At 39.4% G+C, this 15,241-nt stretch overlaps 2 protein-coding genes across 2 annotated transcripts; one reads left to right on the top strand and one right to left on the bottom strand.

Moving 5' to 3' along the window:
- The first annotated feature begins 40 nt into the window (after positions 1–40).
- yrdc (yrdC N(6)-threonylcarbamoyltransferase domain containing) lies at positions 41–4,661 on the top strand. Its single transcript, XM_077574758.1, has 6 exons — positions 41–318; positions 1,350–1,545; positions 2,566–2,680; positions 2,763–2,882; positions 3,140–3,270; positions 4,196–4,661. Exons 1-6 carry the CDS (start codon positions 147–149, stop codon positions 4,260–4,262), a joined length of 801 nt encoding a protein of 266 aa, XP_077430884.1. The 5' UTR covers positions 41–146; the 3' UTR covers positions 4,263–4,661.
- A 40-nt stretch (positions 4,662–4,701) lies between these two features.
- Positions 4,702–15,228, bottom strand: maneal (mannosidase endo-alpha like). Its single transcript, XM_077574756.1, has 4 exons — positions 14,537–15,228; positions 12,664–12,773; positions 8,392–8,468; positions 4,702–7,014 (listed from the first exon to the last, which is right to left on the bottom strand). Exons 1-4 carry the CDS (start codon positions 15,009–15,011, stop codon positions 6,378–6,380), a joined length of 1,299 nt encoding a protein of 432 aa, XP_077430882.1. The 5' UTR covers positions 15,012–15,228; the 3' UTR covers positions 4,702–6,377.
- Positions 15,229–15,241: the final 13 nt, after the last annotated feature.

Genomic DNA, 15,241 nt, shown 5'->3' with positions numbered 1-15,241 from the left:
GTGTTACTACCCTTTTAAGAAATATGTCGTCATGGATTGAGGGCGTAACCCGGAAATGTTCACTTCCGTACTGGCTCATGTCGTCCGCCGGCGGCAACATGTTTCTCCTCTTCGACCTGTCAAGTCTCCTCGGCTAACGCAATTTCATGAGTTGTTTTCGGGAGTTGGCAGTGCGAATAATTAAATACAGAGCTGCTCACAGTTCTCGTGAAGTTTGCCGAGTCGGAAGTGAAATGTGCAAACGGCTAAAGACCAAAGTGCTGCATTTGGCTGCGGCCACCGGCGACGGGCCGTTTGTCCCACAGGAAGCTCGTACAGGTAAGAAGTCGACATTGGGCCGAAGAACAGGCGACTTAACTTAAATGTTTCTATTTTTATTGTTTTAAGTTTTATAGAGTTTAAAGAGGAGGCAACGTAAACATGTCGGCGTGTTGCATCAGATTCTTGTGTGCACCTGTTGGGCTTGTCTGCTAGTACAGCTAGTACTTCTGCAATAAAACTGCACCACTTGATTTTTTTTTAACTGTTAAAATTCATGAATCATTTCCGTTAAGTTTACAAACTAAATCTCAGAAAAGTACTTAAAGTTTAAAGTTCCTGTAAAGTGTAAGTAAAGGGCTTGTAAAATTGACACACTGTAAAAAAAAAAAATCAATTAAGAAACATTTAGGCAGCAACATGCATTTCTATTGGTCTTTTTTCCCCCTCACGATAATTAGGTAATATTTATAAGCATATAATTTTGTTTGTTGGCTCAATCATCAATGATGGTACTTTATTTTATAATTTTTTTTACAGTATATGATGTCATATTTTTTGCCATAACTCTGTTACAGATACTCAAGCACATTTAGAACATACACGGCAGTTAAAAACTGCTGAATAAATTATTCATTATTGAATATGGTTAAATCTGATTTAAATGATAGTTTAACTTTATTACATATTACTCTAATTACAATATCACCATTGCAAATCAGTGCAAATGTTGGAGTTTTTGCCCAAAAGTACATGTAATCTGTGTTAGCTGCTACGCTAACTGGTCAAGACTAATGGCTTCATAATTATTAATAAAAAAAATATTTAAAAAAAATAAAGTGTTTTTCTAGTTATATGAGTAACGGCAGGGCTGTGTTGGTTTGAAATTATTGCTAAAAAAAAATATGAAAAATGATGGCTTAGTTAAAGTTGATTTGAGTAACATGGTTGCGTGTATGACATGGAAGTTTTTTTGTTTTTGTTTTGAATCAGCAGCGCAGTCAGAGATTACGTGAGCTTTTTAAAGTCGGTGTGACTTCAATGCAAAAAGGTCTATAATGTTTAACACCTTTAAAAACCATTCTCTTCAGATGTTGCTGACATCCTGAGCTGCACCGTGAAGGCCCTCCAGGACGGCCACGTGGTCGCCGTGCCCACCGACACCATCTACGGCCTGGCCTGCCTGGCCCAGAACTCGGGCGCCGTCCGCGAGATCTACGACATCAAGGGGCGCAACGAGCAAAAGCCTTTGGCTATTTGTGTGGGAGAAATCCACGACATATACAAGTAAGAGCATTTTTTAGAGTGGAAACTCCGTCTGCCTTAAAGTCAGAACTCCACAGGCGTGTCTATCGCCAACTTACTTTTTAAAGAAATGCAGAGCACAAACGTTTGTGTGGACATGCGATTCGCTGTATTTTTATATTTTTATGCTGTTTTAACAACAAAAGTACTTATTTGTGTTGTCTATCTACTGTTTCTTTTCAAATATCCTTTGCTAAAAAGATTATAACAGCAAGATCAATGCTAGTTGTTGTTAGCCCGTCTACAGCCCTTTGTATTTCATTAACTCATTCACTGCCATAAATTCTTTCTTTTTTTTATTATTATTATTAAAAATTAGGGGGGTTAAATTTTTTAATTGTAATTAATCGCATGACTTCACTAGTTAACTCACGACTAATCACAAAATTGGTTCTAAATGCACAATAAAAAATTCTAGGTTTTCATACTCTTGTTAACAAAAGTGGGGAAAAAATGTTAAACTAATAGAAAAAGTTCAAATGAATTTTTGACATCAATGGCAGTGAATGAATTAAAAAAAAAAAAGAAGAAGAAAAGATTGAAAATTTGGGGTGTCAGGCGATTAAAGTTTCTAATCGTAATTAATTGCATGACTTCACTAGTTAACTCGCGATTAATCACAAATTTTATATCGGTTCTAAATGTGCAATAAAAAATTCTAGGTTTTCATACTCTTGTTAACAAAAGTGTGAGGGGGAATTTTTAAACTAATAGAAATAGTTAAAATTATTTTTTGGACGTTTATAGCCGTCATTGGCAGTGAATGAATATTTTTTTTTAAAAAAAGATAAAAAATTTGGGGTGTCAGGCGATTAAAGTTTTTAATCTTAATTTAACCGCATGTTTATAACCGTCAATGGCAGTGAATAAGTTAAACTAGCTCACTTTCATAAGTTATGGGGTTTGATTACGTACACAAAGTGTAATTGTCTTTATTTTATGTTTAAAATCCGACTGGCATGGTCACAACTCGAGACAAAAGATCTTGCCATCCATGTGCAGGTATTGTAAGGTGAAGGTGAAAGAGGAGCTCCTCCGCGACCTCCTGCCAGGCCCGGTCACGTTGGTGCTGGAAAGGTCGGCAATACTCAACAAAGAGCTCAACCCGTTCACGTCGGTAAGCCACGCTGTTAAATTGGCGCAAATGATTTATTTATTTTAAGGGGGATTTATCGTTGACTACGTGTTGTCACGCTCAGCTTGTAGGCGTGCGCATTCCGGACTGCGCCTTCATGCGTCGTCTTTGTCAGATGTGCGCCGAGCCCCTGGCGCTAACCAGCGCCAACGTCAGCGCACAAAACAGCACGGTGGCAGTCCATGTGAGTATTAAGCGTGGGAGGAACGCTGAGCTAGATGCCACAAAACGGCGGCACGAATTGCATTCGTATTCAACACAAACGAACCAGCAGCTTGTTTGCAACTTTTTGCTAATCTGCAGCCTCGGTTAGCATCTTGTTAGCCGCTGTTAGCTGTAGTGCAGAAACGTTTTAGTCTGCTGCGACGGCAATTGACTAACATGTTAACGTTAGCATTTGAGCTAACATAAGTTTGTTGTTTTGTTTTTTTTAATTCGAAGGAGTTTCAGGATCTTTGGCCCCAGTTAGCCGTGGTGGTGGACGGTGGACCAATAGGAGACCAGAGCCGCCTCGGATCGACTGTGGTGGACCTATCAGCACACGGCAAATACCGCGTTATCAGAGCCGGCTGGTAAGTTCCTTTTCTTCATTTGAATACAGGAAAGCTGAATACTAGTCTAGTGTGCTCTGCTACAACAATTTTTACTTCATTTGATTAAATATTAATGTCGTTAAAGTAATGCTCATCACATTGAATATGTTTAAATAATAAGAGTCAAATACATATCTGCTTGAAAATAAATAAAAATCTACCTATAAAAACATTCTTAACTCTTTGACTGCCAGACGTTTTCAGAAAAGGGATGCCGTGGGTGCCAGCCGATTTTAAGCATTTTGACTGATCTTTCAAGGTCCATAGAAAATGATGTGTTTGGACTATGGAAACACACATACTACCAAAAAAAGATTGGACTCTCATCTTTCATCAGAAAAAAAAAGTTTGTTTCTAGCTTATTCCGTTTTTCAGCAATCCACAATAGAAAATGGTTAGTTTCACCTCTGTTTTGAAACGTCTTTTAACGTCTTTGGCACTCCTCCATAGGATTTTACTAAACGTTATTTAACGTTTTTGGCAGTCAAAGAGCTAAAAAAAAAAATAAAAATCATCATGCAAAATTCATCTCGTGCCAAATTGAAATTAATCAAGTTAGTGGAAAAGACATTAAGAGCAATTATTATTGTGTGCGTGTATATAGTAAATGTGTTAAGATAACATTTAGAAATTTCTAATTAGATGTAATGTTATCAGTTTTATATGAACTGAAATCATTTATTTTTGGTAAGTAAACAATTAAGACACAAATTAAGAAATGTGATGCAATCATTTGAAATGATATGCGCATGTATTCTCATGGTTAACTTACAAGCAGACCAACAAGACTACAAACTAACTAAACAAGTATTTATGTAGTTTACTGCTGTACTTCCGATGTTATTTATTTGTATGTCATTTAAAAAAAGAAAAGAAAGACAAATGTGTGTTAACTGGGTTTTAGTGCCTTTTCCTCCACCGTGGACGTCCTAGAAGGTAAATACGGACTCACCTCGGAGGAGTTGGGATGATTCTCGGGTCAAAATGGAACTTGCAATCAAGCTTTCTTATTTCAAAACCGGAAGAGGTCTTGCTGGATATTTTAATATATTAACATCTGCTCTTATTGCCTTTATGTTTTATAATGTGTGTATTATGTTTTTCCATTATTTGAGTCACTTATGATGGGATCACGTGACACTTCTCCGCCATTTTGTTTCCAATTTAAACTGTCTCTTGTTACCAGCAGTCATGTGTAATATGGATTTTTTATTTTTTTTGTTATATAAGAGTCAAAAATACGATATAATAACCGGGACTTTGGGTAATCTGTGAGGCCCTTTGAGGTAAATGGATTTCTTTTGCATGCTACACATGCTACCTAAATGCTGTTTACTCATGTACAATAAAAGCCGATATCCATACGTGTACGGATGCGTATTCTCGCTGGACACGCACACACACACACAACAGAGTCAACATTTTTATTGTGAAAAATTCCAAAGCTTTTACGAAGCAAGTGGAAACAAACTCAATTGCAAATGTACACATTTTAAGTCATGAAACCAATCCGCATGGGCAAAAACACAAACTTGTCTATCCTGCAGCAAAACCCATTCTGGCTTGCCAGATTTTTTATTTATTTTTTTACGGCTAAGCAAAAAGTGTCAAGCGAGTATGATGGTTATTCATTGCAGAATTGAGACTGTTAGCTGTTGAGGCATTGATAGCAGTTACAAGGCTTTCAAGTAGTTCTAGAGAAATGTCCAGATATTTAGTAGGATTTCGTACGAAAAAATTAGCAATGAGTTTTGTTTGTTTTTTGGTGGCCGGTCAAGCTGGGAGAATTGTGCCCAAAAATATTATGAAACTTTTTTTTGTTGCGTTTTTTTTTTTTTTTTTTAACTATTGTATTGCTATACGTGAAAGGAACAAAAATGTGTCACCAAGAAAGTAGCCTGCAAGAAGGAATTGGATCAGCAAATTGCCCCCACATTTGCTGATAATTGAGCCTTGAGTGCAGCTCCAGTTTATTTTAATATGTGCTGCCATTTTTGGAAACTCAGGCGACGCAGTTGTAGTGTATTACAGTGCAAATTTAACAATGTTTCTTGGGCGAATATTTAAGGCGTGAGGGAGGGGGGGGAGGTGCGGTGGGTTGAGAGAGATTTTAAAGGAATACTTGACTCATTGAACCATTTCCAGCAATAAAAAGCGAATATTTCATCCAGAATTAATTTGATAATTGATTATTTTTAATGTACAATTCATATTTAAAAAAAAAAAAAAAAGACATTTTACAGTTGCCGTCGACTGAAAATGACAAAACCTGTCCTGAGGAAGTAGCTAACGACCAATCACGGCTCACCTGTTTACTGGTTTTGGTCAGCAAACTGAGCCATGATTGGTTGTTTGTTTCCTGCTTCCTCAGCACAGCTGATGTCATCTTCAGTCGACAGCAAGTGGAAAATGTCTTTTTAAAGGTATGACTTGTTCATGAAAAAAAATGAAGTCATCACATTAACTCATTCACTGCCATTGATGGCCAAAAACGTCAAAAATTCATTTATATTTCTATTAGTTTAACATTTTTTTCCACTTTTGTTAACAAGAGTATGAAAACCTAGAATTTTTTTTTTATTGTTCATTAAGAACACATATGAAATTTGTGATTAATCGTGAGTTAACTAGTGAAGTCATACGATTAATTAAAATAAAAAAAATGTATTGCCTGTCGCCCCTAACTTTTAATAATATATATTTTTTTTAATTTATGGCAGTGAATGAGTTAATTATAGACAAAATATTATTTTCTTACTGTTGTAAAGAGTCAAGTATTCCTTAAAAAATAAAACTAAATATATAAAACTAATAAAGCATAATAAAAAAAAATTGAGTAACTTAAAAAACTGAAAGAAAAACAAAATGTATACAATTAACAATTAATTATTAAATAGAGTATGTAAAATATAAATATATCAACGATAATTGATGAATCAGATTTTTATTTTTATTTTTTATCCATCGCGGCAACTAAAAATGATTGTTTTGTTGATCCATCGCTTGCTTAACTTTTCGTACAATTTCCTACCAAAAAGGTCCCTCGTGTGTCTGCGCTCACGCCGCGGTCGGAACGCCGCCCCGCCTCACATGAGCCACTGCTCCTTCTCCTTGTTGAACTTCTCGGCCCAGAGTCTGGTCAGCTCCAGGTAGTGCTGGGGTCCGTGCGGCTGGTAGTCCAAGTACACCCTGGTGGCCGTCTTCTTGGGCACCGCCCTCTCGATCTGCGTGCCCTCGTGCCACTCGTTGAAGGAGGTGATGGCGAGCACCTCGGGCCGCACGTCCAGCGCCGCCTGCAGGGCCGTCTCGTAGTAGCGGCCGTTGACGCGGTTGCGGGTGCTGTGGCTGTTCCACGGCCGCACGCTGGTGTCCACGTAGCCCGGCCCCACGCTGGGGACGAACAGGAGGTCGTTGTCGTCGCAGAAGGCCTTGACCGCCTTCCAGTTCTGGTGCGACGAGCCGAAGGAGAAGCCGTTGGAGGCGAAGTACGTGTACATGCCGTCGAAGCCGCCCGCCGCGATGTCCTGCTTGTGGCGCTCCTCCACGATCAGCGCCACGAAGACGCCGTCGTAGGCCGAGTCGCGCAGGCTGCGGGAGCCGCCGGGCGCCAGCAGCTGGGACCAGGACTCCGCCGGCGTCAGGTACGAGTCGTAGATGTAGAACAGGGGGAGGCTCTTCCCCGTGCTCGAGGTGAACTTGTAGAAGGCTGCGTGGTCGCCGTACCTTCCGTGAAAGGGACAAATGCACTGACAATCACTTCATGGACTCAAATAAGCCACAAGGGGGGGCTAACTCAAAAAAAAAATTTGGGGGGGGGGGCAGAAGATAAACAATATCTGAATGTGAATATTTGTTATAATGACAAGGTGTGGTTCTGCTCATTTTTGGTTAGTTTGATCTTCAACTGGGAGTAGTAAGAAACAGCTTGAAGTTTCATTTTTGGAAAAATTCTTTAAAAACTTAAATAAATGAAACCATTAACTCATTCACTGCCATTGACGCCTATAAACGTCAAAAATTCATTTGAACTATTTCTATTAGTTTAACTTTTTTTTCACTTTTGTTAACAAGAGTATGAAAACCTAGACATTTTTTTTTGGGTGGGGGGGTTATAAATTAGGGGCCCAGGCGATTAAATTTTTTAATTGTAATTAATCCCATGACTTTAATAGTTTACTCACGATTAATCACAAATTTTATATCAGTTCTAAATGTACAATATTTTTTTTCTAGGTTTTCATACTCTTGTTAACAGAAGTGGAAAAAAATGTTAAACTCGTAGAAATAGTTCAAATGAATTTTTGACGTCTATAGCCGTCAATGGCAGTGAATGAGTTAAAAATGACTTGGGCAACAACGCAATTAGGCTAATGATTTTTAAGGTACGTTAACGAATATTATTTAGCATTTCTTTCTGATGAATCTTGGTCCAAATCAAGCTATCGTTACAATATTGACATATAAGAGAGAGTTCTTTATTGCACTTGGCACTTTAAGTGATTCATCTGTTCCAATTAACTCCCATTTCCAAAATGGCTGCGCCCCATGAAACCAACCTTCACCTCCCGCCAAAATGTCCTGAGGTAAAAAAAAAATAAAAAAAAAACAATAAAAGACTCAGTAAGTGGTGCCAGTCCATAAGCAAATTTTATTTGGCCTTTTTAAATAGACTTGTGGGATTTAAATATTCCACCTACAAATCTATCGAAATGTACTTTTTAATTGTATTATTTTGCATGGATGTCTTCTCATCGCCAAAAAACGTTTACAATATTTTTATGCCTGAAGTTGCTTCTTTTCCATTAGATAATGTTTACAAAGTTTCCCATCTCAACTTGGCATGGAAATCGACCAGAAAACTTTCCACCCCTGTTTGACCCAAATTTGGATGATGAGGGGGCTCCTTCTAAAGAAATATTCCCACCAAAAGTTTGGGAACGCGGTCTAAAAGCATTCTGGCTAATGGAGAACTTTAAAGTGAATCCAGCGCATATTTTTTTTTCCCGGCCAAAAGGGCCTTTTATATAACCAGAAACTCATGCATGATGTCTCCGGGCGCAGTTGAGTCGGTAATGGAGGTGTAACATAACAGCACCTTACCTGTCAATGATGTACTTGACGTTGTCGAGTACACTCTGTTCATTCCGTCCTCTGTATGGCTGGATGTGAAATGCCACCTGGAGAAACCATCATTATTCAAGTTTTCATGTACAACATTATAGTGGTCCATTGCCTTCATTTTTTTTTTTTTGAACTGGTGGAAAAGAAATCAGCAGTGTAGCAAGGGATCCAAATTGACACATACCGGTACTCAAAAGGTTCATAAGTTGAATATTTAAAGGCCCTGGACGCACTTTTTCAATTATGAATGATCAACGTGAAACACTTTTTTTGTAGGAAGAAATAGAATGTCGCAGGACGAGTTAAGAACGTCAGTGGCCAAATGTAATTGTAATGTCAGATTGTATAAGGTATCATTACAATGTATTCATTTGTAATATTTAGGAGTGGTTACTTTAAAAAAAATTAAATTAAAAAATTCTCGCCAGTTGTTGTAATCCGGTCCTCTAAACCTTTGCATTATTATCCTGACTGTTTTACCGTTTTTTGGCTGGTTTTGCAAGGCCCACTGAATATTGTGTCCTATTGCTATAAAAACATGGAATCTACCAAAAGAAAGATTAAAGTCTCTTCTTTCATCAGGAAAAAAAAGTGTTTGGGAGCATGGTAATATTTAAAATAGAACGTATTTATATGTTTTTGGGAGCAAATTAGTTGTAAAAACTACCATTGCTTCAAGCATTTTCTTCAGTTCTGAGGCTGCATCAAAGCCTTCTGTATGCTCTAGCATTTTAAATGTATAAATGCGTCTTTGGGAGCATGGTAATATTTAAAATAGAACGTATTTATATGTTTTTGGGAGCAAATTAGTTGTAAAAACTACCATTGCTTCAAGCATTTTCTTCAGTTCTGAGGCTGCATCAAAGCCTTCTGTATGCTCTAGCATTTTAAATGTATAAATGCGTCTTTGGGCGCATGGTAATATTTAAAATAGAACGTATTTATACGTTTTTGGGAGCAAATGAGTTAAGTTACTTTTTTTTATTTTTTTACAAAACTATATTTTTGTTTAATTTTTTAACAAAAACAAAAAGTACAGGGAGTTCCCAGTTTCAGCAGAATCTATTTTAAAGTGAAATTTTAAATAAATACATAAATAAAAATTCCCTGAAGTTAACTCAAGTTTTAAATTGATCTCTTAAACTCACTAAGCGACGAACGCTTGCAAACATTGCAAATTCTGGGTTTTCGTCAGGGTTTTCAAAGATGTTTGCAGACAGTGAAAAATTGTTTGAACATGTTTAACATTTCTTTGCAACAAGAAAACCTGTTCGAGACAAGTCTGTTATCATCTTTTGCAACATTTTCCGAACCCTGACGAAACCCCTGAATTCACTAAGTTTGCATGTATTCGCTGCTCAGTGATATAGCAGCTTTATCTGCCTTTTGACTAAATACAATTGAATTGTACTTGGCAGTGATTCTTGTGGCACGCCAATCACACTCTATATTGCAGAACATTACTAACATTACTGTATGTTACTCCCAACACTAACAAGAGTACAGCACCTCACAGGCAGCTGCCGCGTCCTATTTACCATGCAGAACATTTCCATCCCCTGCAGGATTGAGGATTGTCCCAGCAGGCCAGAGTGACTCCAGGGACCCGCCATGCAAAATTCCCCACTGGTCCAACCTTAATCCCACTCTGCCCTCACTTGGGGCCTGACTTACTACGATCCCAAATAGCAGGCGCTTAATTGCGTGTTTGCTCACTCCCAACAGATTTGCATGCATTTAGTAAATCAGGTCCCTCGTCTTGTTTCGTCTTTTTTTTCAAGCTTTGGGTCAAGCAGCAAGCAATGCCGAGATCTGCGGCACAATGCATGAGCAGCGTGTGGGTGGGTGCTGCTCAAATAGTGTTCCGTTTATATAATGATAAAAAAAAAGTGCATTGCTTGCTTTTTTAGCATCACCCCAAGTGCACTTGTGTGGTTGTTGGATGGCGCGATTTGATGTTGGTGTTTTGAAATTGTATTTTGGAAATCAGTTTGTTTTTTTTTCCCCCAAGTGACACAGCAAAAATAAATGAGATGGCAAATGGAAAATGTTAAAGTGCACGGTTGATGGTTGAGTGGGATGATCATTCAGTGCTAATATCAAGTAGATGAAAATTGTCTACACTCTGCTGTTCACTACTAGGGCAACTGAACTTTATTTGGGGTTAATCAGAGGCACTTAAAATGGTGCCAGGTGCTTGCTGACTCCTATTTAACATGACTTTGAATGTGATTGGTTAATTCTGAACACAGCCACATTGCATTATGAGGGTGTGCACACTTGTGCAACCACACTATATTATTTTATATTTTAAAATATGTTTTTACTTATTTAGATTATATATATATATATATATATATATATATATATATATATATATATATATATATATATATATATATATATATATATATATATATATATATATATATATATATATATATATATATATATATATATATATATATATATATATATATATATATATGGTGCTGTTTAAATTTGGCACGCAAAATTTTCTGATAAAAAAGCCTTTTTAATTAAGTGATTAATCACGATTAATCACTTGATAAAAAAGCCTTTTTAATTAAGTGATTAATCACGATTAATCAAAATTCTAAAATGTGATTCATCTGATTTAAAAAAAAAAAAAAAAAAAAGTATTTACATTTTCTTGAAAACTTCTTGGGTGGTGGCCAGTTTACTTGGGTGGCCCGCCCAAGTTTTAACATGGTGTGGGAAACACTGGAATGTGATTCTGAACACAGCCACGTCGCATTATGAGGGTGTGCACACTTGTGCAACCACACAATTTTACTTTATTTTTACTTTCGTCCTCACAAAGATTTTTTTTTTCCAACTAATTGAGCTTTATTATCACAAAAACCTGGAATTTCAACAGGGGTGTGTACACTTTTTGTAACACTAAAACAGCAAATGAAATGTAGGACTAAGACTTTTGTGCAGTAAAGTATGTCTCAAGAGAATTTGTTGCGTCCACTTTGCTTGTCAGCCGGTTGATTGTCTTTATGTGTAGCGCTGCATTATTAACGCCGCTTGTTTCGACATAAGAAAACCCTCACAAGCCCGTCTTGTCTTTTGTCCGTCTTGTGCGTGTCACAGAAAGGGGAAAAAAACAACACAGGTGCTTCGAGAAGCTTTTTAAACCGCATATCAACTCAAACGTGCGCGGTTCAAAGATGTCTCGTGAGTCAATTCCCATCATCAAGCGCTCCCTTTTGCCCCCGTTTTAAATTTTCATAAGCTTTCAATATGGCCACCGCTCGCCCGCATGTTCTCGCTGCTCATTTTCCGACCTAATTGGCAATTGGTCCAGCGTCGCTCAGCTCGTACGTACGTTGAGTCCCTGGTGACTGACTGCAGCAGCAGTTTTTTGACCCGTGTCCTTCCCCAAGTCCTGGAAATGTCACCGCCACCGCAAACCCTCGAGATGCCCACTCAGATTTGCATTCACAGCAATTCTTTGGAAAGTGCCGATTCACCCCCCCCCCCCCCCCCCCAAAAAAAAAGTTGTCTCAAGGCGCTTCATTGTATATACAGTTTGGAGAAGGGCCAGGACAATAAACACACAAGCAAAACAACCAGATCGGAGATTTGGTGAGGGGTAGGCCATCTATCTGCCTTGACCAGTTAACCGGGTTGATATAAAAAGCAACATCTGTGATTGCATCATCGTTCTGGGCTGTCCTGTCAGTTTAAATTAAATTATTTTACCGTGATAAATGCCACTAAGTAGCCACACTCTCTGCCTGGCTAACTACTTCTGTGCTGTTCCGTCTTGTTGTTCTCTTTATCCTGGCTTATATATCTTGTCCTGTCTTGTCCTGTCCCATCCTACCTTTTTAGATCCTGTTGACTTCAATTCGCTCTGATCCTGCCCTGTTCCATTATGCCATCTTGTCCTGTCCCATCTTGCCTTATTTTGTCCTGTCCTTTCCCATGTACTTTGGCTTGAGCTGTCCGATCCTGCCCTGTCCTCTTGCAGTCTGTCCTATCTTGTACTTTTCTGTCCTCTTCCATCCGGCCCTGTCTTGCCCCCCAACCCGTCCTGTCCTGTCCTCTCCCATCCCATCCCCTCCTGTCCTGTCCTCTCCCATCTCCTCTTGTCCAGTTCTGTCGTCACAGGGCAAATGTCAAATTTCATGTCCAGGAACACGCCAGCGTCCTCAGCCGCGCTTCGCGAGACTTGAAGCCAGACCTCAAGAATGTGTGGGTTGATTTTGTTCTTACCTTGAGATTGTGTGTATATGCAGCGTCTAGTATGGAAGGTACAAAATCTTCAGTGGGTTCCCCGTTGTCATCAGCCATGCCAGGAGGATACCAGGACAGCACCAGAACCCCTGTAGACGCGTGGACGCAAAAGCTTAAGCGACATCATCTCCCAAAGTGTGGTATGTGTACTACTAGAGGTACGCTGGCGCCCTCTAGTGGCTTTTGGGAGGATTACTGCCAAAGTACGGTTCAGCGAAATGTTTGCCTAACTTGTGTGCAATATATTTCAACTGAAGCAGTATTAACACAACTTTATTAGCATAAAATGATTCTGTTGAAAAAATTTAATAAAAATGTTAATGTCCTGTAACATATGTGACTTAGTCCCTGAATTAAATAGATACAATTTAATACGTTAACTTATTTACTGACGTAAATTCTTTTTTTTTTTCTTAAGATTATTAAAAATGAAACGCAAGAGGCCATTAATTTTTTTTTTATTGTAATCAATCGCATGACTTCACTAGTTAACTCACGATTAATCACAAATTTTACATCTGTTCTAAATGTACAATAAAAAAAATTCTAGGTTTTCATACTACTGTTAACAAAACTGGAAAAAATGTTAAACTAATAGAAATAGTTCAAATGAATTGTTGACGTTTATAGCCGTCAATGGCCGTGAATGAGTTAAAAACATGAAATACAAATAAAGTTAGCATATCTTATCTTATATGTTAGAGTGTATCAGGATGAACTCAACTGCACTGCTTGGTTAAAACGTGGTTCCATAATGGGTGAATTAATAATATCCTTAGTTGGAAGTTATTGACATTTGTGTCTATTAATCATTTTAAATGCCTTTTAACTAAGGAGTACTTATCATGATGTATGCTAGTAATCGCAATTCCCTCAAGTCAACTTGATGTATTGAATTCTCCTCTGTGGTATCACTCACGTAAAGAAGTGAAACTATTTTGACGCCTTTCCGGCTCTAGTGTCTTATTAAGCGGATTGTGTTGCGGGCCAATCTGTCTGCACTTTTACCTCGGGCGGGCAGATGGCCAGAGGTCGTCTTAACGCGGCGGTGTACCGTAAACCTCCCCCAGGTACAAACATTTGGGGTTCATTAAGTGCACAAGAACAGTAGCTGTGCGGGCTGTTACTGGACACCGAGGATTCTGGTGTCTCTTGGGGTAGCTGTACCGCAAACGAGCATTAATATTTGAGCAAACGGCCCCATTGGACATAACATTAGGCACACCTCAACTTAAAGGCCTTTTTATTAAGTAAAGAATGCTCACTAGGGACACTAGATGACGCCTATGGAATATTCTTATAATAGACATGTTTTTGGGCAAAGCACAAGAACCGTAAATGGGTGATTTTATCCATTTTCATTTTATTTTTTTGAAAATTAAGTTTCTTTATTTACATTCTATTTTAATCTGTATATTTTTGTACAGTAAAGTACGGTGCTATTTGTCCTTCTACAAAAAATGGGAGGCAGTGGGGCTGGAACCGGTCACTTCATTTCAGTAGAAAAACTGAAATGACTACGGTACATACGTGCAAAACAAAATATTTGTCAGCGACTCCAATACGTCACAGTACACGAGTATATGGCGCTGTCCGTGGTGCTGGATTATTGCTCGCACTAAAATGTTCTTAAATTTGCAATTAGACGTCAAAAAGTCACCTAATTTGACTTGTTTAGTATTTTTCCTTAACTAGAGGTGCCGCAACTCATTTGTGACTCCTTCACATACAAAAGTAAAATTAATTTTTACTCCCATTATTAAAAAAACAACAACCTCGTCGTCCACAGAAGAACAAGCAGTAACGAAGTATTTGTACTTGGTTGCTTCCCCGCCCCGCCCCTAATTTATACCTGCCGCCGAAGCCGCGATCTGCTCCATGTGGGACTCCAGCACGTCCGGGTCCCTGGAGCTGTACGGGCCGAGCTCAGGATAGAAGCTGGAGCCGATGTCCTCCGGCGGCATGTGCCTCCCCCGCGGGTAGCTGGAGGCGATCTTCGGGTCCCAGTGCGGCACCAGAACGTGGTCCCAGTGCACGAACTTGCCGTCCGCCTGCGGTGTTCCGTACCACGCGTAGTAGAAGATGTGCACGTCGTCAAAGATGCTCCCCTCCGGACCTGAATTGGACACGGCGGCCGCTTTGGGGCGCTGGTGGCCGGGTGAGGACGTCGACGAGGTCCGCTGTGCGGCGCGCCGGTCCAGCGTGTTGGGAACCAGATCCGACAAGCCGTCCCCGGTCTTGAGGGTCCGGAGTGCCATCATGGCTCCGAAGATGAAGAGCGTGAAGAGAAAGAGAGCCACGCAAGCTCTCCTCCGCAGTCGACCCATGCTCGGCGGTACCGGTTCTGGTGTGGATGTGTTGACGAGCTATCAGCCTTTATCCGAGGCTCCGGCTTCTCCACGGCCCATCTCCGGCTCAACACAGACGCGTCTACATGCTCGCACGCCCGGTTCGCTTCCTACAGTGTTCGGGGGGTGGTCCTCCGAACGTAGCATACGCTAGCACGCGCGTGAGTGTGCGTGTTTGTGTGTTTGTGTTAGGCGGAGGATCTGATTGG

Source organism: Vanacampus margaritifer, chromosome 9 (genome assembly GCF_051991255.1).
Source record: "Vanacampus margaritifer isolate UIUO_Vmar chromosome 9, RoL_Vmar_1.0, whole genome shotgun sequence".
Classification (NCBI taxonomy): domain Eukaryota; kingdom Metazoa; phylum Chordata; class Actinopteri; order Syngnathiformes; family Syngnathidae; genus Vanacampus; species Vanacampus margaritifer.
Note: the sequence above shows the minus strand (reverse complement) of the source record. Positions and strands in the feature narration are given on the sequence as shown.